Here is a 19,779-nt window from a genome sequence, read left to right on the forward strand (position 1 = left end):
CGGGTTGTATTTTTGGACGTTCTGCCTCTGCCTCCTTGGTCGGGCCGCTCAATTGTCAGCTTCACAAATGTGAATATTACTGTAAACTAACCTGTGTAAAAGTTTCTCGAATACATTTAATTTTTTTGGTGGAAGAAGCATGTATCATTTTTTTACCCTGCCCCTCAAAGAACCGGAATCGAAAAGTAGAATCAGGATTGTGGAAATTCAAACGATACCCAACCCTACTGTTGGGTAGTTTAATTTATAAGAAAACGTGACATTCAACATGCTCTTTGTATGAAAATAAAAGACTGAAAGGAAGTCCAAGAGACAGTGACTGATTCATCATAAGTCGTTTATGTAAAAAAAAAAATGGACAAGTCACAAAGTAGTGACGCACCATACTTAATGTACAATATAGCATCTCAAATAACAAACATTTCATGACAGACGGAAAGTAATGAACAATATCTACATTCAGAACGTGATCCCTCCACAGGGAATAAGTTAGCGCTTTACAGTGACCTCTGATTATCCACATGGAGAAGCTTTTTTAAACTGTAGCGTACATGAAAACTCACAGAGTTAGACCATGAGGCCGTAAGAGACCCCAAAAACACAAAGTCTGGGCAGCTGGTGGCAGAACAGGTTTCTAATGACAACAGAGTAAAAAGACAGTAAGAGAAGCAGGAAAATTATAAAGTGACTAAATACAAGTGGGCTTTGTTGTTTCGTAAAAATAAATAAACATATATTAAAGGGCAAAGCAGAGGAGAGGGTGAGTAGACACTGAGAAAACATCCATTCAAGCTAAACCAGCTGCATTTATCTCTCTCCTGTTTTATTTATAAACTCCTGCCTGGGTCAATCGTCTTCAAGCGGCCAGGCCAGTTTTTGGTGGCCTTTCCATATAGCGTAGGACGCTTAGGGATGCTTAAACGGGGCTACCCCGCTGCAGTGGAAATGTGCCATTACTATGTCTGTGATGTTTTGATATATTCAGTTTCTTCACCACACAATTCACGTCCCTAACATGTGCACATGTATAACATTATCTTAAGAATTGGTGTGTGCATGCTGTTTAAAAAAAATATACAGCTTTCTGTGGAACAAAATTACAAGAATTCTTCTGATGTTGGCAACACAGCACAGATGCAAGCATTCACGAGGGCAGTCTGGTGAGGAGGAAGTGCAGGAGTTCAGGGTTTGATGTCTGGGAAGTTTGTGTAGGTTTCACTGCAGCTGGACGACGTGCTGAGGTTTCCAGAGCCACTGCCTTCTGGGAGAAACACATATTGAGGTACTGTTGCTTAAAATCTGTTCATGTGCCTTAATCTCTATTTGGGATTGTTTGTATGAATACCTGAGCTGGTGAGAGACTGGCAGGACTTGGACTTTCCAATGAGTGTGATGAGACTAGCAGCAGCGATCCAGCCCTCTGTGGAGCTGCTCAGGTTACGCACCAACCTGAATGACCACACAAACACTAAAATAATCATTTCCGATATAAATATATTTTTAAAGTTTCTGATGGGCAGCAGTAAGGCTGTGTTCTCACCACTGTCCGTCTTCCCCCTCCTTGACCAGCTCCACCATGTCTCCGCTCTTCAAGGAGAGCTCTTCAGCGCCGCCCTGCTCATAGTCAGCAGTCACTGTATATTTGCCGGCAGTCTGTTTGCAGTGGAGAAAAGGAAAAAGAAAAAAGATATTCAAATCACAGTCAAATTCATTAAGAATAACTTTATAATAAACGACATGTCAATTTGACAAATAAATCAACATGTTTTCAGCTGCACTAATCAATATGTGTATGTCCAAAATCAACCCACAGAGAAAAATCATCTGTGATGCCCACAGCACTACGGGGCATTTTGGTGTTTTTAAGCTACAGATGCATTGATCATTACATTACATGACATGTTACTTGTTAGACGCTTTTACCCAAAGCGACTTAATACTGTGGACAATCCCCACAGGAGCAATTTGGGGTGAAGTGTCTCAGGGACACAACGACATCCTGACTGCAGTGGGGTTTGAACCTGTGACCCCCTAATCCGAAAATCTACGGACCCTCTTATCTTTTACGACTTGTTTGTTTATAGCCCCTGATAAGGATATTGCACAATAGAGGAGTGATAAGACTTTATCACCCCTTTGATGTGAAACCTGTTAGAGTGTCTTCGTAGGTCATTATTTGTCAATGATAAAACCAGATAGTATGACTTGTTTTGGTCACCTGTGGTGGTTGTATGGCCCTCTATAAGATAGTGTTCTTAAATATATTACTTAGTGCCTCTTTTATAGTAATATAAGGTTATATGACACTTTATTGTTTAATTACTTTATTAACTATAAGGAAGCCCCTTTGAAGTTGTGTTTCCCTGGATGATGGAAACAGTCTAAGTGCCATGTTAGGGGGACATTACGGAGCTCAGGAGTCCGCCCTTTGAGGCTCTTGGAGCGGGCAAAGAGAGGTGTATTTACTGGTGTTGATCTCTGGATGATGGAAATAGTCTAATGCGGCTTTCACACCAGCCCTTTCCCCATTCTAGCTCCGTGCTAGAGCTTTTCTGGTTCAGCTCCGGTTTCCCTTTTCTGCTCCCGCTTTGTTCACACCACACAGAGCCGGGGCGGTGCTGCGTCATTGCCTCATCGTTTGCGTCATGACGTAACCGTTTACGTGCCTGCTTCATAAAAGCCAAACCGCGCAGAAATCCCTCACATCAACAACAACAATGGCCGATTGTATTGAAGCGCTGTTCGCTTTGGTTATGCTCTTACGAAACGAAATGGAAGGCATGGGACGACTTTACAAGGGACGACTTTACAAGGGACGACTTTACAAGGGACGACTTTACAAGGGACGACTTTACAAGGGACTTTACAAACATCATATGCGAAATTCAAGACTTCTTTGCGGTCTTCAGGAGGTTGATCCCGCCCATGCCCCTGCCCCTGCCCCTGCCTCGACGTAAGAGAGACGTAAGTGGCGCCGCCTCTTAGAAAGCTAGACCGACAATTTTTTGGAGCTGGAAACGAACCGGATTCCGGAGCTTAGAGGCGCCGCCGCTGCGGTGTGAAGAGGAAAAACCGGTACTTTTCAGGCTCTAGCTCCGAGCCGACCCTGAAAACGCGTTGGTGTGAAAGGGGCATGAGTGCCATGTTAGGGGGACATTACGGAGCTCATGAGGCCGCCCTTTGAGGCTTGAAGATCGGACAAAGAGAGCTGTATTCACTGGTGTGTTTCTTTGGATGATGTACATAGTCTAAGTGTCATGTTAGGGGGACATTAAGGAGTTCAGGAGTCAGCCATTTGAGGCTTTGTTAACATTAATGCTTTTTTTGCTTTTGATTGTGTTACTAAGATACTTTTAGATAAACTTTGAAGTGTGCAACACTTTACAACTGGTAGAAGATGAAGTACTTTGTAAGGAATTGGGTTTCTTGGTAGAAGATGAAGTACTTTGTAAGGAATTGGGTTTCTTGGTAGAAGATGAAGTACTTTGTAAGGAATTGGGTTTCTTGGTAGAAGATGAAGTACTTTGTAAGGAATTGGGTTTCTTGGTAGAAGATGAAGTACTTTGTAAGGAATTGGGTTTCTTTAAAGGCAGTTTGTGATTTTTAGAGCAATTTGGGGTGAAGTGTCTTGCCGAGGGACACAACGACATGCTGACTGCAGTGGGGTTTGAACCTGTGACCCCCTGATCCCAACACCAAGGCTCTATCCACTGGCCACACGCATCCCGTTTACTTTACTGATTTTTCTGCTACCAAGATACTTTTAGATAAAGTTTGTAAAACTTTACAACTGGTAGAATGTCAATCACATTTACTTTCTTAAAGACTGTGAATGTAAAAGGCAAGTTTGTGATTTTAACACTTATTTCCTGACACTAGGCAGATTTAGGCTTTTTTCTCTCACCAAGATACTTTTAGATACACTTTGAGGTATGCAAAACCTTAAAAACTAGAAAATAAAATACTTTGTAAGATTTTTTGTAAGATTTTCTTTAAAGGCACTTTGATTGTAACGCTATTTCAGTGGAACAATCCAGTGTTAACATCAATGCTTTTTTCTCTTTTCTTGTGTTACTAAAATACTTTTAGATACACTTTGATGTATGCAACACTTAACAACTGGTATAATATGAAGTACTTTGTAAGGAATTGGGTTTCTTTTAATGGCTGTTTTTTTTTTTCAACACTTGTTCAGTTAAACAATGTAGGTTTTTTTTCTGATAACCTTACATATTATTCTTTCTGCTACCAAGATACTTTTTTTGATACACTTTTATAACATTTTACAACTGGTAGATTGTCAATTACTAATAACAAATGTATTTTCTTAAAGACTGTGACTCTAAAAAGCAAGTTTGGGATTTATAACTGCACTATTAAATAGCCCTGCTATATACTATGACCATTCTTTTCTTATTTATAATATGGTTCAAATGGAGTAATTGGAGTTGTCTGATGCACTTGATACAAATTGACGTGATGTGTTTATTCAAAACCATTTCAACACAATGTCATGACTTTTTTCAAGATCTTTTAGACAAACTATACTTTCTTTAATTTGTTTTTAAATCCTATACTGACATTGCAGACAAACTACATACTATAATTCTTAACTACATACTATACTTGGAATTTTTTTCAAGATAATTTTGACATACTATACTAGTACTTTTTAAATAAATGTACGGACATTCTACACCAGGGGTCACCAACCTTTTTTAGGATGAGGGCTACTTTCAAAAAATAAAACAAGTCGGGGGGCTACTTTTACTCCTCTTTTGTTTTTTGCAATGTATATATTTAGCACATTTTAACATTATTATATGCTTACCTTTAACCTTTTTGTGCTATTTGGGTCTGTGGGACCCGTTTTCAGTGTTTACTAAAATAAAATGTATTCCATTTAATTATTTTAACCTGCTTTATTTGGGGGTGGGCCTCACATCATCTAGGGGGGACCTCACATCCTCTAGGGGGGTCCGGGGGCATGCACCCCCGGGAAGATGTTTTTTAAAATGTTGAAGTGAAATGCATCAATCTGGTGCACTTTGAGCACAAAATGAATTGATGGATACAGCTCTCAACACTCATATGAAAGGGAGCTGTATACTTTTCAATACTCCAATCATCTTTAGAATATGATCACAACCAATACCAAATCATTTAAATTTGTTTATTCTTATCTTATGTTAGCATTCTTTCTTTTTATTTATGCATATTTTACTAATCATTCCCCTTTTAAACAGTTTTTTGTACTGTCCTATAGTACACATTGGAATGATTTCTTACTTTATCTATTATAGATAAAAGTGTGCTTGCTCTCTCTCTCTCTCTCTCTCTCTCTCTCTCTCTCTCTCTCTCTCTCTCTCTCTCTCTCTCTCTCTCTCTCTCTCTCTCTCTCTCTCTCTCTCTCTCTCTCTCTCTCTCTCTCTCTCACAGAGATTGTATGCTCCTCCGTGGCGATGACGGCTTGCATATTTGTAAAGTGGGGGGACACAAACGGGATTTCGAAAAGTGCGGGGGACATGTCCCCCGTCCCCCCCGTCCCCAGTGGAGATTACGCCATGCGTGTGTGTGCGTCAAGTGCAATAAATATATATGCAAGTTACAACACACAGAGTAAAACTCTGCCCCTCATGTGCAGTATAGGCTGGCATGACTAGGCTGTGTTGAATGGGGCTGATTTGTTGTGTAGATTCGACCAGAAGGAAAATCAGCGGGGAGGTGCCACATTGCTTTTCTTCCCGACTGCAACGGATGGTCCCACAAATCAAGCAAGAACGTGATTGGTCGATATTCATTGTGGGGGTGGGGGAGGAGGGGTGTTAGATAGATATAGAGTTGTAGTAAGTAGATAGAGTTCGCTATGATTTAGGTTTCGTTTATGCATAGGGTAGATTCTTTTAATTACATTTCCATTTTTGTTTGGTGTATTTTATACATTTTGGATTTGCTTGGCGAGCTATTTTTAGAACATGCCCCGCGGGCGACTGAGTGCCCGCGGCCACCGTGTTGGCTACCCCTGTTCTACATTGTGACTATACTAAGACTATGAACAGATTTATGCTTTTTTTCTCCTACAAAGATACTTATAGTTACACTTTAATGGTTGCAAAACTGCTTAAAGAATCAAACTCTAAATGGAAAGTTTGTGATTTTTACACTGTTTCGGTGAAACAATACAGTTTTGATAACTTTAATAACCTGACTTTTTTAAAAGTTTTTTTTTTAGATGTTTTACTGTGAAATATTTCATGTTATTCTAACATAACATTACTTTTTTCAACGTGCCGTTTTCATATTTTCCACATACTGTGCTATTTTTTCTCTATGACTTCGTTCATTATATTTTGAAAAACTACACAGAGATTTGTATCAACATACAACTTTTTGTGACATATTTCAACATACTTTACCTTCTTTTCTTTTTTGAAGGGTTCCAGGATATTTTGCACGTCATGCATAAAACCTCTCATCTTTCTTGAAACTGACATACATTTGAGAAAAAAGACGTGCTGTCCTTTTTAGAAACAAGTTATTTTTCTGCTTCTTCCTCGCCCGTGTCTCTTCCTTCAACCAACACAACAATCAAGTAAGATCTATCAAATTAATCATCTACCTCTTCTTTCCCCCACCCTAGGGACCAGAGTCAAAACACCTCCCCCTCCCCTTATATCCCTTTCCTGTTTTATGGTCAGTCCCTGTGACTCTGTATCTGGCAGGTGTCCCCACACTGTTGGTTTAACACACACACACACACACACACACACACACACACACACACACACACACACACACACACACACACACACACACACACACACACACACACACACACACACACACACACACACACACACACACACACACACACACACACACACGATATTCTGTTTCTGATATACCATACTATTATTAGAGCCAAATTGAACTTAAATCACCAATCTCCATAAGAGTTAGCCTCTATTATTAACTCAACCTCATTTAAAGCTATTGCTTTCAAGCTTTTAACTTAAAGGGGACCTATCATGCAAAATGTACTTTTGTACGTCTTTTATACATGAATGTGTCAGGGAACTCACCAAGTGTCAGAAAACACAACCCTCTCTCTTTTCCTCCATACCCAAATCTCTAAAAACGGGGCTGCAACGGCGCTGATACAGATTTGAAATTCTTCTGACGTCAGAAACAGGGAGCTTCGCTTATATGGGCAACCCTCCACCTATCAGGGGAATGGGGGGTTGGGCCACGGCCATTGCCGCTCGAAAGCACTGGATACGCTGTAGTACATATGCCAGGCCTGTAAGTGGCGCTGTAGTCTGCCACAAAAGCAGCGAAGAAGACTTCTCACAGATTCAGCCCTTGCAAAAACAGGGCTGGAAAAGAGCAAATAGAGTGAAATGAGGCATAGCTAAAATGCATGATCTGTTTGGTATTTTGAAAAAAAAAACTTCACAGACATGTTTTATATAGGTATGGCCCTACAATATATTATTCAAATATAGCATCATAGGTCCACTTTAAATAATGACCTACTAAGACACTAACAGGTTTCACATCAAAAGGGTGATAAAGTCTTATCACTAGGGCCGGGATTTTAACGCGTTAATTAAGATTAATTAATTACACAAAAATTAACGCGTTAAAAAAATTAACGCATTTTAATCGCACTTTAATCGCACTTATTTTTGCACAGCGGAACGTTTCTCACTGGATGAGTTTCAGGCGTACCGATTATACTGGAGCACCAACTACCGTTCATGACTTCAGCATGGGACTTCAAACAACAACAAACCACGGTGAACAAACCGTGAACAAACATGAACGAACAAGCTGATGAGACCGCTTTGGTCGGCCCCGTGGATGGGACATTTTGTTTTAAAAAACGGACGGATGGAAGCGTCGACAAGAGCACGGTTGTGTGCAAATTATGCAAAAAAGAATGTGCATATCACCGCAGCACATCAAGCCTAAAGTATCACCTAAATGCAAAGCATGTAGCAGCTAGCGTGGACGTTAGCCCGACTCCGAGTGCAAGGAACCACACCCTGACCCAACCCACACTCAACCAGATGACTGGTTTCAGGGCCAGGATAAGTAAGTCCACGTCTGAGAAAATAACCAACTCCCTGGCTCACTGGATTGCACTCCACTTGGAGTAAAATCCATGTGAAAATTGCTTCTCACTGTTCTCAGGTCAAATATGTATATTTGATTAAAAATGCGATTCATTTCGATTAATTAATTACAAAGCCTCTAATTAATTAGATTAATTTTTATTAATCGAGTCCCGGCTCTACTTATCACTCCTCTATTGTGCAATATCCTTATCAGGGGCTATAAACAAACAAATCGTAAAAGATAAGAGGGTCGTAGGTCAGATGTCAAAGGTCAGATGTCAGAGTGACAGGTGCCACTTCAAAGGAATTTGGAGGCGGGACTAAGGTTTATGAGGGTCATAAATCACTCTCTTATCAGGTACTTAATCTAATTTTGACACATACGGTTGTCTTAATACTACTCGCTTCAATCCGAATTAGGTCAGGTCAACTACAAAAAAAATAGGGTGCATCTCTCATTGCTATGGTCACTATTGGTTCAGTTTCTCTTATATAACTTATTTCGAGTGAATGAGCTCTGATAAACCCACTACATGCTACGGGCCTCGCACCAAATGAAACACATGTTAGCATTTAGAGCCAGATATTTCCATTTGGAGTGGCGGAGGCAAATCAAATGTCAAATGAAACACTCATCTGACTCCTAATGATAGCTAATGTTGCTCTGTGTCTGCTCGGAGAGTCAATATGTGACTTATGTTCCTGACATGTTTGATAAGGTGATTACTTTATTACTGTTGTGTTGTTGTTTTTTCTTCCTAAAACCCAACAAAAAAGCAAAACATTAATTTGTTTACTCTGAGGGGGTCAGCTTCCTATTTTGGGACAATTGGAGGCAAGACCCCATCATTTAAATGTGTAAACGGTCCCCACAATGTGACACGACTGTGACACAGAGACACTGACCAGCTTATTGCCGGTGTCGTCCTCATGGTCAGAGTTCAGAGGCTCCTCGGCGCTGGAATATCCGTCACGCTCCTCTGAGGCGTCCAGCGACAGGGAGGTTTTGTTCCAGCCTGAAGAGAGGATGAAGACAAGTGTTTAGTTCACAGCAACACTCATCTTCTGCTGCCGTCTAAAACGTGCGTGAAGTGGAGTGAGGAGTCTACGAAGTGTGAAGAAGTGAGAGGAGGAACTTTAAAAAGCTCCATTGAGAAGAGTAAGAACATGCAGGTAATCCCAGGAGGAAGCTCTCAGTGCCACAGCTACAAAAAGAAAAAGGCGTGACTTATTTTTTTCAGGCCGACTGGGAAGTCAGCAGCACCCTGAAACCCTGTATAAAAAGCCAATGGTATTTTTCATTTTTGTTGTTGCTGAAAATAAACTCTGTGGTAAAACAAAAGTTTAAATCACATGTTTAGTTCAGCAATATCATTTTCATAAAGGAACCCTACTTTGATGATTTTATAAGTGTAATTGCATATCCTAACAGTCAGATAAGTCAAATTAGGCAATAAAAACAAACTACAAAGTCGTTGCATGATTTTAATGTCCCCATTACTAAGTGTTCAGCATAATGACATTCGGTAGTCATGGCAACCACTTTTTTAAAAGACATGAAACCGAGGAGACTGGGGTATAGGTTGAAGTATTTTATAATAATCTCATATATGCTTGTGTTCGCCACAGACCTTATTTCCGGCATCTCACCAAAAAACCCATTCAAATGACCCATCAAGGGAGTGAACCAGAAGTGTAAAATTCCTTACTCATTCTCAGGTTTAAGAACTAATTCATGCAGCATTTTATTTCTAAAAAACATCAAGATTAGGAGGACAGGCATGCATCTTCAAATATTAAACTCTGTGACACAAACTAAGGAAAAGTGTTCTCTATATTAGTGTGTAATTCTATGACTTGAAGCCTGAGGAGCGTGGTGACGTGTTACAGAAAAGCATTACAGTGAGAGAGGGTGTCTATAGGGTTATAGTGGTGAGACAGTGGGCCCAACACTGTGTACCTCTCAACTTTGTCTGTAAGAGACTAGAGGAGCTGCTCCACCTGACCCTGTTCAGGTGGAGCGGGGGAGGACCTGCATCTGAGGGACAGGAGGCGACAGAAACACAGCTAGTCATTCCCCAGCAGCAGCTACAGCCAATGAGATGTTAGAGACTCTGAGACAGGAAGCAGACAGGAGGAGTGTGCAGGTGTTGATGAACAACCTTTGAAGCCGAATGGCGTCGGGTCGCTCTGCCGTTTCGTCTTGTGATCGGGGCTCGTAGGAGAACCTGCTGTAAAGAAAGAAAGACAGATTTTAAGATGTGGGTTGAGTCAAGAAATACAGCACAACTAAGGTATAGACATTAGGAAGGCACATCTTGATGAGAAAGGCACAGACATGATCATAATGGCATAACAGCTGGATTAGAGAAGGAGAGGAGAGCTAACACAAAAGGCTGAACACTATTTCTAAGATGGGAAGCACAAAGCAAAACACAGAGTCCAGCAACATAGACTTTTTCCAGAGAGGCCATTTGTCACAGGAGCACAGGTGTCACTAATAAAATAAATGGTGACTAAACTCCATTTCGTAGCGTCCGTTTCATGGTCCTGGTATTGCTCAGAATGCACTGTCACGGTTTAATGCTACAAGCAACACCTGTGCTTTTTCTACTAGGAAAAGCCGGGGCTGTGAAAAGACATTGAGCTGGACTGAATCAAACTGGGGGTTAGTAGAGCTGAGTGATACCTGGAGACAGGAAGATCATCATGGATGGTAACGTAAAGCTTTTATCATCAGAAGGCTCTGAGGAGGGAAGCATGCAGTTTTTGACCTTCTGACCAATCGTCTTTGCAGTATAATACATTGTTATTTAAAAAAAAAAAAGAGTTCATCCAACACTAAACATAGCTGGACCCTCTGCATTTGATGATTTGTTGTATTCACTCTTGCACCTTTCTAACATTTAAAACACATAAAACAACTCTAATTGTGAATAAACATATTCTTATTGTAAAGTAAATAAAAGGAGTGGAGGCAACCCTGCGGCATAATTTGACTATCACTGGCATTTTGATTGGAAACAAAGCAAACATCTAGTCTGTTTCTTCAAAACATACCATAACGGCTATAGCTCTCCAGCTAAGTGTTCAAACATAAACGCATTTATTTTTTATAGGGAGGTATTATACTATTTCTGTCTAATTCTTGGCAGGGATCAGAGATGTCTCTCTGATTTACTGACTTTCATTAACTTGTTGTTACTTTACAGACATCTAAAGAAAGCCAATATCTGCCAAACAGAACTCTTTGCCTTTGACTAACTGCACATACATGTTCTTATTGCACAGATACATACGACGAGGTGGTATGCTGGATATGCGTTTGTCTGAATTGGCCTGCAGTTACCTTTCTGAGCTTTGAGGTTACTGAAGCCCTGTAAAGTAAAGCGCTTTTTAGCCACAGCAGCTCTGTCTGAGGTCGGGCTTGTCACCGCCTCTTCTGATCCAGAGAGTAAGACAGGACAGACAAACAGAAGCAAGCAAGAGGGTCAGTTTAGCGAGTACGGAGGAAGTAAAGAGAATACAGATGTAAAGGAGATATGATGTGATTATATGATTCAGTGGAAAAGACAGGAAACAGCAAAGACATTTACATGTAGCAGTTTGGACAAGACAAGCTCTACAAATGCTAGTACATGTGTTAAGAAATACAGATGAATAAGAGTTTTCTCTGTGTAGGTGGCTGTCTTTCTATTCACCTTTTCCTGTAGGCTTTGGTGAGGAGGAACAGTTTGTCTCCAGGCTGCAGGGCTCAGCTTTCTTCTCCTCTCCTCTCTTTAAGCTCTTCTGACCGGATTTGAATGGACTGTGTCGGGAAAGAATTTATATTTTTGTTGTATTAATTTTTTTTAACCTTTATTTAACCAGATAAAAAGCATTGAGATACAATTTCATTTACAATGCTGACCTGGCCAAGAAGGCAGCAACGTTACACATAACACGGACATATAAAATACAGAGAACATAACTAAGTAAACAAAAAAACGAAAAGCAGTCACGACATTGTGCACATTTGGGACAGTAAGAAAGGTACTACTTATTACTGCAAGAGCAGCTGGTGGTAAGGACCTCAGACAACTTCGATTTAAAACAGGCTATAGGGACAAGTGCCATCAGTTTAAGGCGTGATTGAAGGTCATTCAAGTGGAGAATAAGAAGCCGGATCGTTCCTGATCAGCTGAAGATTCATTTTAAAAAGTCCTTTATAATAAGATGTTGGGAAAAACCGACTTACCTGAGATTCACTGATCCACTGAGAGCAGGAGACTGCACAACCTGATCTGGCGCCCTCTGCTGGCTCGCTTTGATACACAAGTAGAGCGGACAACGACTGAATAAACATCCATTATGCACCGTTTTCTTTCATAGTCATTACTGCAAGAAATGAAGCGTGTCAGCTTCTGGTTGAACAGGGATATCAGTGTGAACATTTCATTTAGAAAATACTTTTATGATAACATCCTCTCTCTCGTATGTGTAAACCTACTTGGTAATAAAACCGATTGTGTACCTCTGCATGCTTCCAGCTGGGTGGTCAGCACCTTCCTGATCTCATTCACCCAGGTGGTTTTGACTTCTGCCGTCGGAGCCTGAAACAGGACGGTAAATTATTTAAATAAAACCTATATAGAAAAGCTTGGTGCATTCTCGAGGAAGATATCCATTTGCATGCGTATTGGTCAAAGACAGAACATTGTACATTAACCCTTGTGTTGTGTTCAAAAGCTGTTACCGTTCATGGTGTTCGCGGGTCAATTTTGACCCATGATTTATCTCTGTCCAAAACACTCCAAGTAAAACATGTGATTCAATTCCCTCATTGTATTTCCTATATGTGAAGACAGTGGATCATTACGTTATCCGACTACAATAGACTAATATTATAATACAATTTCCCAAAGAAAAGTTTTAAATTATTGTTACAGTGGGTGAAGGGGGTGGGGTGTCTAAAGTCAAGGATGAATCTTGATTGGGTAACATTTTACCCCGAGTGACCCAAAACAATTCTGCTGGGTCTTCCCAGACCCGAACACCAAATGATACACTTTTTTTTTTAGAGACCTTCAGACTCGGCTAAAATGGTCAAAATCAGTTTTGTAGTGTTTATATAGCTGTTGTGGAGGATATCATGAAGCCTTGTTCCGATACAAAAAACTAGAGCTTAGTAATTATATAATTTTAACTTGAAACGGGTCACGGGAGACCCGGACACAACATAAGGGTTAAGGATAAATCCTGTCAATTTAAATGTATAATTCTCAACAAATTCCATAAAATAAAACACAGAAATGTTCTTCCTTCCTAAGGCTAAGCGATTTCCTAAACAGCGAGGCACTGAAAACGTTCTGTTGTTTTAGAAATAATTTTTAAAACAACAGAACGTTTGGCTTCAATATTAGCATCACATTATTAAGAGCAAGTGAGAATTCGCAGCACCAGGATGTAGATGAGGGATTGAATAAGCTCTATAGCAGAGAGGCTTTATCAGGCTCGGGCTCCACTTCTACGACTTCATGGGTTTTGTTTACAATTAGAATAAAACATAGCATATCAACACGGTTAACCTTTATACGTCACCGTACCTGAACAATATACACCTCTTCTCTGGAGTTGCACCAGATTTCAACTTCTTGTTGTCTCCCTTTGCATTCTCAGTAATGCCGACCACACTCATCTGTAATCAAAGATATCAACCAATCAATACAAATGTGTGTTATTAATATCTAAATATAATGTAAATGTCAGCATAGGAGACAAACACAGCAACACCCAATGCAGCCGAACAGGTGCTCACATTGAGGGACTGTTTGAAGCTGTATGAGGGGGCCTTCTCGTAGCCCTCCCCGTTCTCCTCCCTCCTCTTGCAGAAGAGCAGCGTCTTCTGGTGGAGGAAGAGGTGCCTCTGCATGGGCTTGAAACGGGCCAGATCCTTGACCTTGGCGTGACCTTTCTTGTGCTCCGTCCACACGCTGAATGATCCCTGCATCAGCAGCTTCCCCAGCTCACTCTTGTTCCCCTGAGAAAAGAAAGGTGCTGTAAGACAGAGCCAATGGCCGCCTACTGCTTTGGACTGAAATACTGAAAAGAGGCCATCATTTTTAAAACAACTCAATCTCTGTTCCATTTAATGCATCTGTTTTTCTGTCCAGTCTCTGTTCTGTGATGTGACCAGTGCGACCTGCAGGGAGGCACTTATGTGTGTTAACTGGCACTTTACCACTAAACGCCAAGGGCACTGTGTATCGTTTTTATAAATGAATTGTGTATTGTTGACTTAGCATGTTGATATATTATTTGTACTAAACTTGAACAGTTAATTTTGTATTTTTTATGCATTTCAGTTGCATTAAACAATTGTTGTTGTTTTTTTAAATGAATGTTTCTCCTTCCCTTTTTACTGTACAAATTGTGTATCATTTCATAATTTGTGTTTTCGCCTTCTCCTTTTCTTTATGTAATATTTTTCATTTCTCACTTTTTGTATCCCCCCCTTCTTATATGGGTTTTATGAAATCACGCAGGCAACCATGCAAGAAACCCAATGTGCTTGGTGCAGTCCCAGAACATCACACTTCACCCCAGATCAGTGTGGCTTTTCACTACTTCATATTCAAACGTTACACTCAGCAGTCTTCCAGTTTGTTCCAGAGATCTATTCAAAGCTTTTGCTCTGCGTGTTTAATGTCTCACCTCATATCCTGTGATGGCGATGAGGTGCATGGAGTCATTGACGGCCTTGAGGATGCCGAGGATGGAGGTGAGCGCCGCCTGCAGGTCATCAGCCCCCTCACAGCGCTTACTGTACTTCAGCATTTCCTGTAGTCAGACACAGTACACATTAAACATGTTTCAATAACTGAAGAGCAGAAAATACGACTGTAAAGACATCAGCGAATATTAACTGCTACCATCTAATCGGAGATACAGGGACCCGCGATTCAATAAAGTCAGACTACTTTGTGCATCAGTCAATCCTCACAGTAAACACAGAGCTACATCCCAGATCGAATGCACGCTAAAGGGTCTTTGAGCATGTTTTCTCTCAGTGATGTTATGTTAAAGGTCTGTTGTTTGTTTTTCATGTATTGTGTCTTGACATTTGTCCATGTTGATGTTACACATGGAGCGGCTGTGATGCAAGTCAAATGTCAGACTTGATCTGACCACCAGGCGGAGTTTGACATTTGCGCTTGGGGGGGCAAAACCTTTTTACTGACGTCAGCACACAGTCCCAACTATTGCGTGGGGCGCTACGGCTTACAGTAGCAATAAAGCCAGCGCTCACCGCACTGAGTATGACTTTTCCACATACGAACACAACTCGTCCCGTCATGCACGCCTCATGCCCGCCGTACACACACACTCATATGGTCTCTCCTCCCAACAACATGCATTACATAACTGTACAACTTATCATAACTGCACACGTCTTACTTATTTGATAACTACTATATCCCTTGGTTACTTGAAACACGCTACAATATTATGAACCAGTGTCCTACCTTACTAAAATATTGATATACGAAATATTTGTATTGGAACCCCCCCGCAAAATCCGCCTATGCATTAAAGGATCATCGTATCGTAGACGGATCTTACCTTCAGGAGCAGCTGATATTTGGTAATCCTCTGAACAGGCTTCAGCAGGTAGGAATCTAGCCGAGTTTATGCTCCAGCTTCTTCTGACACTCCTGAGGGAAATACATAAAGAAAAGGATTGTATTAAATAAAACAAACAAGCAAATATTTACTTTAAAATCCCGACAGAGGTGACTGCTCACCTGGAAGAAGGCACAGTCTGAGCACTGCCTCCACAGGCTCTCAGAGCGAGGCTTGTTGTGACAGTACTTCTCATAGATCTGCAGGTCTGTCATCTAGAGGAAGGCGGTGAGAACATTCAGGAAACCTCTTCAGCACAGTTGGATTTACATTTATATGCTGACATGTCATCATTCACTTACCCTTTCTAGAAAACATCTTCCAACCAACTCTGGGCAGTCGGTGTACTGCTCCAACTCCCTCAGAAACGTCCTGGAAACAACAACAAATCATTGTGTTGATGAAAAGGGAAGAAAGAGTTGGCAATTTTATAGAATGAGCTTGATGGCTGGCACATGTAAGTATTTGAAAGAACATCCATAACATTCATCTGGTTGTAGCTTATATATATATATATATATATCAATATTCCAATTACTTGTATTTAGACTATTCTGCACAATTTCTATTATATTCTATTTTATTTACTTGCACTATTATCTGTTTTATTGTGTTGCACTGTTGGAGGAGCCTGTGACCTTCGAATGTCATTGTCATAACTACACTGCAGCTTTGTACATCCTTGAATCATTAATGACAGGCAGATGGCGCTCCTTCACCTCTTGTGGAAGTGGTAGATTTCTGGCATGTTGCCAAACAGAACATCCTTCTTGTTCTGCAAAGGAGCGGGGATGAGGGGAGCCATGGCTGCATTATCCATCTCTGAGGCATATCCCTGAAACACACGACACAAAGTCTTAATCCGAGCAAAAAGCTGAGAAGAAGAAACATTTTTGGAGAGAATAATAATACGTTTATTTCGTATAGCACCTTTAACCTTTCACGGAAATTCAAAAAATGCTCCACAAGAAAGAACACAAGTTCAAATTAAGCCCTGAGGTTACGTACTGTAACCCAGCTTCTATGAGTATAGGCGCAGCCCTCTAAGGCTATCGCTATTGGGTAATCCCACTGCACGTGTGCAGCACTGACAGACTTAAACCACGCCCACCTATGACGTGGGCCCCACCTCCGGCCTCACTTCCGTATAAATAGGAAGATGGCCCGTCCAACTGCTCCCACACAAACAGCTTTTCTTCAGCTATTCGCGGAGCCAGTGGGGCCCGAACCTTAGAGGGCTGCGCCTATACTCATAGAAGCTGGGTTACAGTACGTAACCTCAGTTCTATTTCGTATGAGGCTTCGCCCTCTAAGGCTATCGCTATTGGGTTAAGGGCGAAGCAGGATGTAGTCCACGCCCCACTGGTCCGTCCGTAACCAGAAGCACAAAAACCCATCTACTCAATTAATAACCCATGCGAAAAAGAAGGAGCATCACAGTCCCTGGAAATATAGCATTATTCCAAATGAATATTCTCTTTAAGGGAATGAAGGTGAATACCCGTCGTTTTAAAAAAGTAGAGATAAACAAATCCCACTTGTTAAACCTATAAAAGAGGGGCAAAAGGGGCAGCTCTCTGAATGCCGATAGGCAGGAGAGGGCACGCCGTTTAGTCCCTGACATTACTCAATCTGACAGAACAGCAGTACTGAATGTGTAAGAGAGGAATGGGAGACATCCCTCAAATAAAAACGAATAAAAGAACAGGGGGAAGACCAAGATGCAGCAGTGCAAATGTCTCCCACTGTCATTCCTCCATGCAACGCCATAGAGGTTGAAATTCCTCTGGTGCTGTGCGCTTTGATGTTTTCTGGGGGATCCACCCCAGAGGAGACATATGTAACCGATGTATAACTTCACTTGTTTATATTTCAGTAAAATCATTGTCCATACTTTATTTGTAAAACTTGTCACTGTCACTTTATATTTTAGATGCTTTTATTTTGAAAAGAACGTTTTATTTTGGTACTCTTGGCACCGGCACATTTCTGCAGACTCGCGCTGCTTTCCTCAGTTAGCTTCAGGCTGCACTGAGGAGAAGTAAGTGGAACGAGTGGTGTCATAAATGTTGTATTTTATATGTTAACAGATTGTTTAATGTTACACTTCACACAAGCCAAACCTATTTGCAGTTAGTATCTATATTTTGCCGTGTGACTAGTTTATATAATGTGCAGCGCTTCAAACTGTTTGGGAGCTTTCTAAAGTGTAGCTATATGCTAATCTAACATGTGGGTGTTTTCTTCCACTGAAGGTGTGAAGCTAGAAAGCCGATGAAGCGATTTCCTGCTCTAATTATTATATTCTGTTTTGCACAGGTATGTGGGTATTCTTTTTGTGTTTGTAACTGTAAATTGTATTGTTTGTTATGTATACTTTCCTGAGTTAGCTTCAGGCTGCACTGAGGAGAAGTGTGAAGCTAGAAAGCCGATGAAGCGATTTCCTGCTCTAATTATTATATTCTGTTTTGCACAGAGAATAAATCCCGTTTGGCAAGAAGGAAGTCGTTCTCATTTACACAACGCATACACAACGCAGAGACCACATGTGGCGTCAAACCAGACCGGTTACAGTGGTGCCGTGACCCGGATTCACAGTGCTTCAGACTGTTCCATCGTCGTTCCTGAGGCTGTGGATCAACACCAGCTTGGTCACCAGAGGTTGCACACTTACTTTCATGTATTGAAGAAAAGGAATTACATAGAGGAAACTGTTGTTTGTTTTGTTTTTTTCTCTCTGTAATTGTTTTACATTCATTGTTTAGAGAGTACATTTGTCATTTCTGTATTTGATTGTATACTGAAGACCTTGAAGTTTGGTATACAGGGTTAAAAATGACATATGTTACTGGTAAAATGGATGGGGACAATGTTCTAACTGACAGTTTTAGTTTCGGTTTTGGAAGAGGGAAACCCATCAGCGGGTACCCTTTTATCCCAGTCAGAGGTACAGCTAATGTAGATTCGCCAGCTTTTTGTACTCGCATGCTAGGTCATGTAGCATCTCCTCAGAGTGAGGAGGATTCACATTCAAGCCTTCCAGATACAAATGATCCAGCTTTAAATAACCTGATAACACACATTGCTCAGCAGGTAGGACAGACTATAAGAGATCAGTTAAGGGGGGAATGTGAAGCAAGGGGTGTTGGAGCCACACCAGCTCAGAGCGGTGTTGGCCAGTTACCCAGTGACCACACTTACCTCAACTTGACTGGTGCAAAGTTAGTGTTGCAGTCAGATGTGAGAGAGCCTCCAGTCTTCAGAGGAGATGGATCTGACAAGAACACAGTCTGTGAGTGGGAAGAGTTAATGGGAGTGTGTTTCAGGAAACGAGCCACACCTCTGAGAGAACAGCACATTGAGATAATGTCTAAGTTAATGGGCAAGGCTAAATCACACACACACACACACACACACACACACCACACACACACACACACACACACACACACACACACACCACACACACACACACACACACACACACGATATTCTGTTTCTGATATACCATACTATTATTAGAGCCAAATTGAACTTAAATCACCAATCTCCATAAGAGTTAGCCTCTATTATTAACTCAACCTCATTTAAAGCTATTGCTTTCAAGCTTTTAACTTAAAGGGGACCTATCATGCAAAATGTACTTTTGTACGTCTTTTATACATGAATGTGTCAGGGAACTCACCAAGTGTCAGAAAACACAACCCTCTCTCTTTTCCTCCATACCCAAATCTCTAAAAACCGGGGCTGCAACGGCGCTGATACAGATTTGAAATTCTTCTGACGTCAGAAACAGGGAGCTTCGCTTATATGGGCAACCCTCCACCTATCAGGGGAATGGGGGGTTGGGCCACGGCCATTGCCGCTCGAAAGCACTGGATACGCTGTAGTACATATGCCAGGCCTGTAAGTGGCGCTGTAGTCTGCCACAAAAGCAGCGAAGAAGACTTCTCACAGATTCAGCCCTTGCAAAAACAGGGCTGGAAAAGAGCAAATA

General features: G+C 41.1%; 2 protein-coding genes across 3 annotated transcripts in view; both read right to left on the minus strand.

Moving 5' to 3' along the window:
• Positions 1-318: 318 nt before the first annotated feature.
• The window catches only part of LOC117466447 (guanine nucleotide exchange factor DBS-like), an 85,885-nt gene continuing 66,424 nt past the window's right edge, over positions 319-19,779 (minus strand). The window contains exons 30-34 of one of the 2 annotated variants that reach the window (XM_034109671.2): positions 10,081-10,158; positions 9,027-9,136; positions 1,541-1,653; positions 1,346-1,449; positions 319-1,261 (exon numbers count right to left, since the gene is read on the minus strand). In XM_034109671.2, coding sequence (XP_033965562.1) covers positions 1,182-1,261; positions 1,346-1,449; positions 1,541-1,653; positions 9,027-9,136; positions 10,081-10,158 — 485 coding nt within the window. In that variant the 3' untranslated portion in view covers positions 319-1,181. The remainder of the gene's footprint in view (positions 1,262-1,345; positions 1,450-1,540; positions 1,654-9,026; positions 9,137-10,080; positions 10,159-19,779) is intronic. The other variant, XM_034109672.2, reaches the window with a different exon arrangement.
• On the minus strand, positions 15,743-16,617 carry LOC139436003 (guanine nucleotide exchange factor DBS-like). Its single transcript, XM_071207130.1, has 4 exons — positions 16,502-16,617; positions 16,085-16,154; positions 15,905-15,997; positions 15,743-15,814 (listed from the first exon to the last, which is right to left on the minus strand). The coding sequence occupies exons 1-4, from the start codon at positions 16,600-16,602 to the stop codon at positions 15,779-15,781; spliced, it is 300 nt and encodes a 99-aa protein (XP_071063231.1). The 5' UTR covers positions 16,603-16,617; the 3' UTR covers positions 15,743-15,778.

Source organism: Pseudochaenichthys georgianus, chromosome 21, assembly GCF_902827115.2.
Source record: "Pseudochaenichthys georgianus chromosome 21, fPseGeo1.2, whole genome shotgun sequence".
NCBI lineage: Eukaryota > Metazoa > Chordata > Actinopteri > Perciformes > Channichthyidae > Pseudochaenichthys > Pseudochaenichthys georgianus.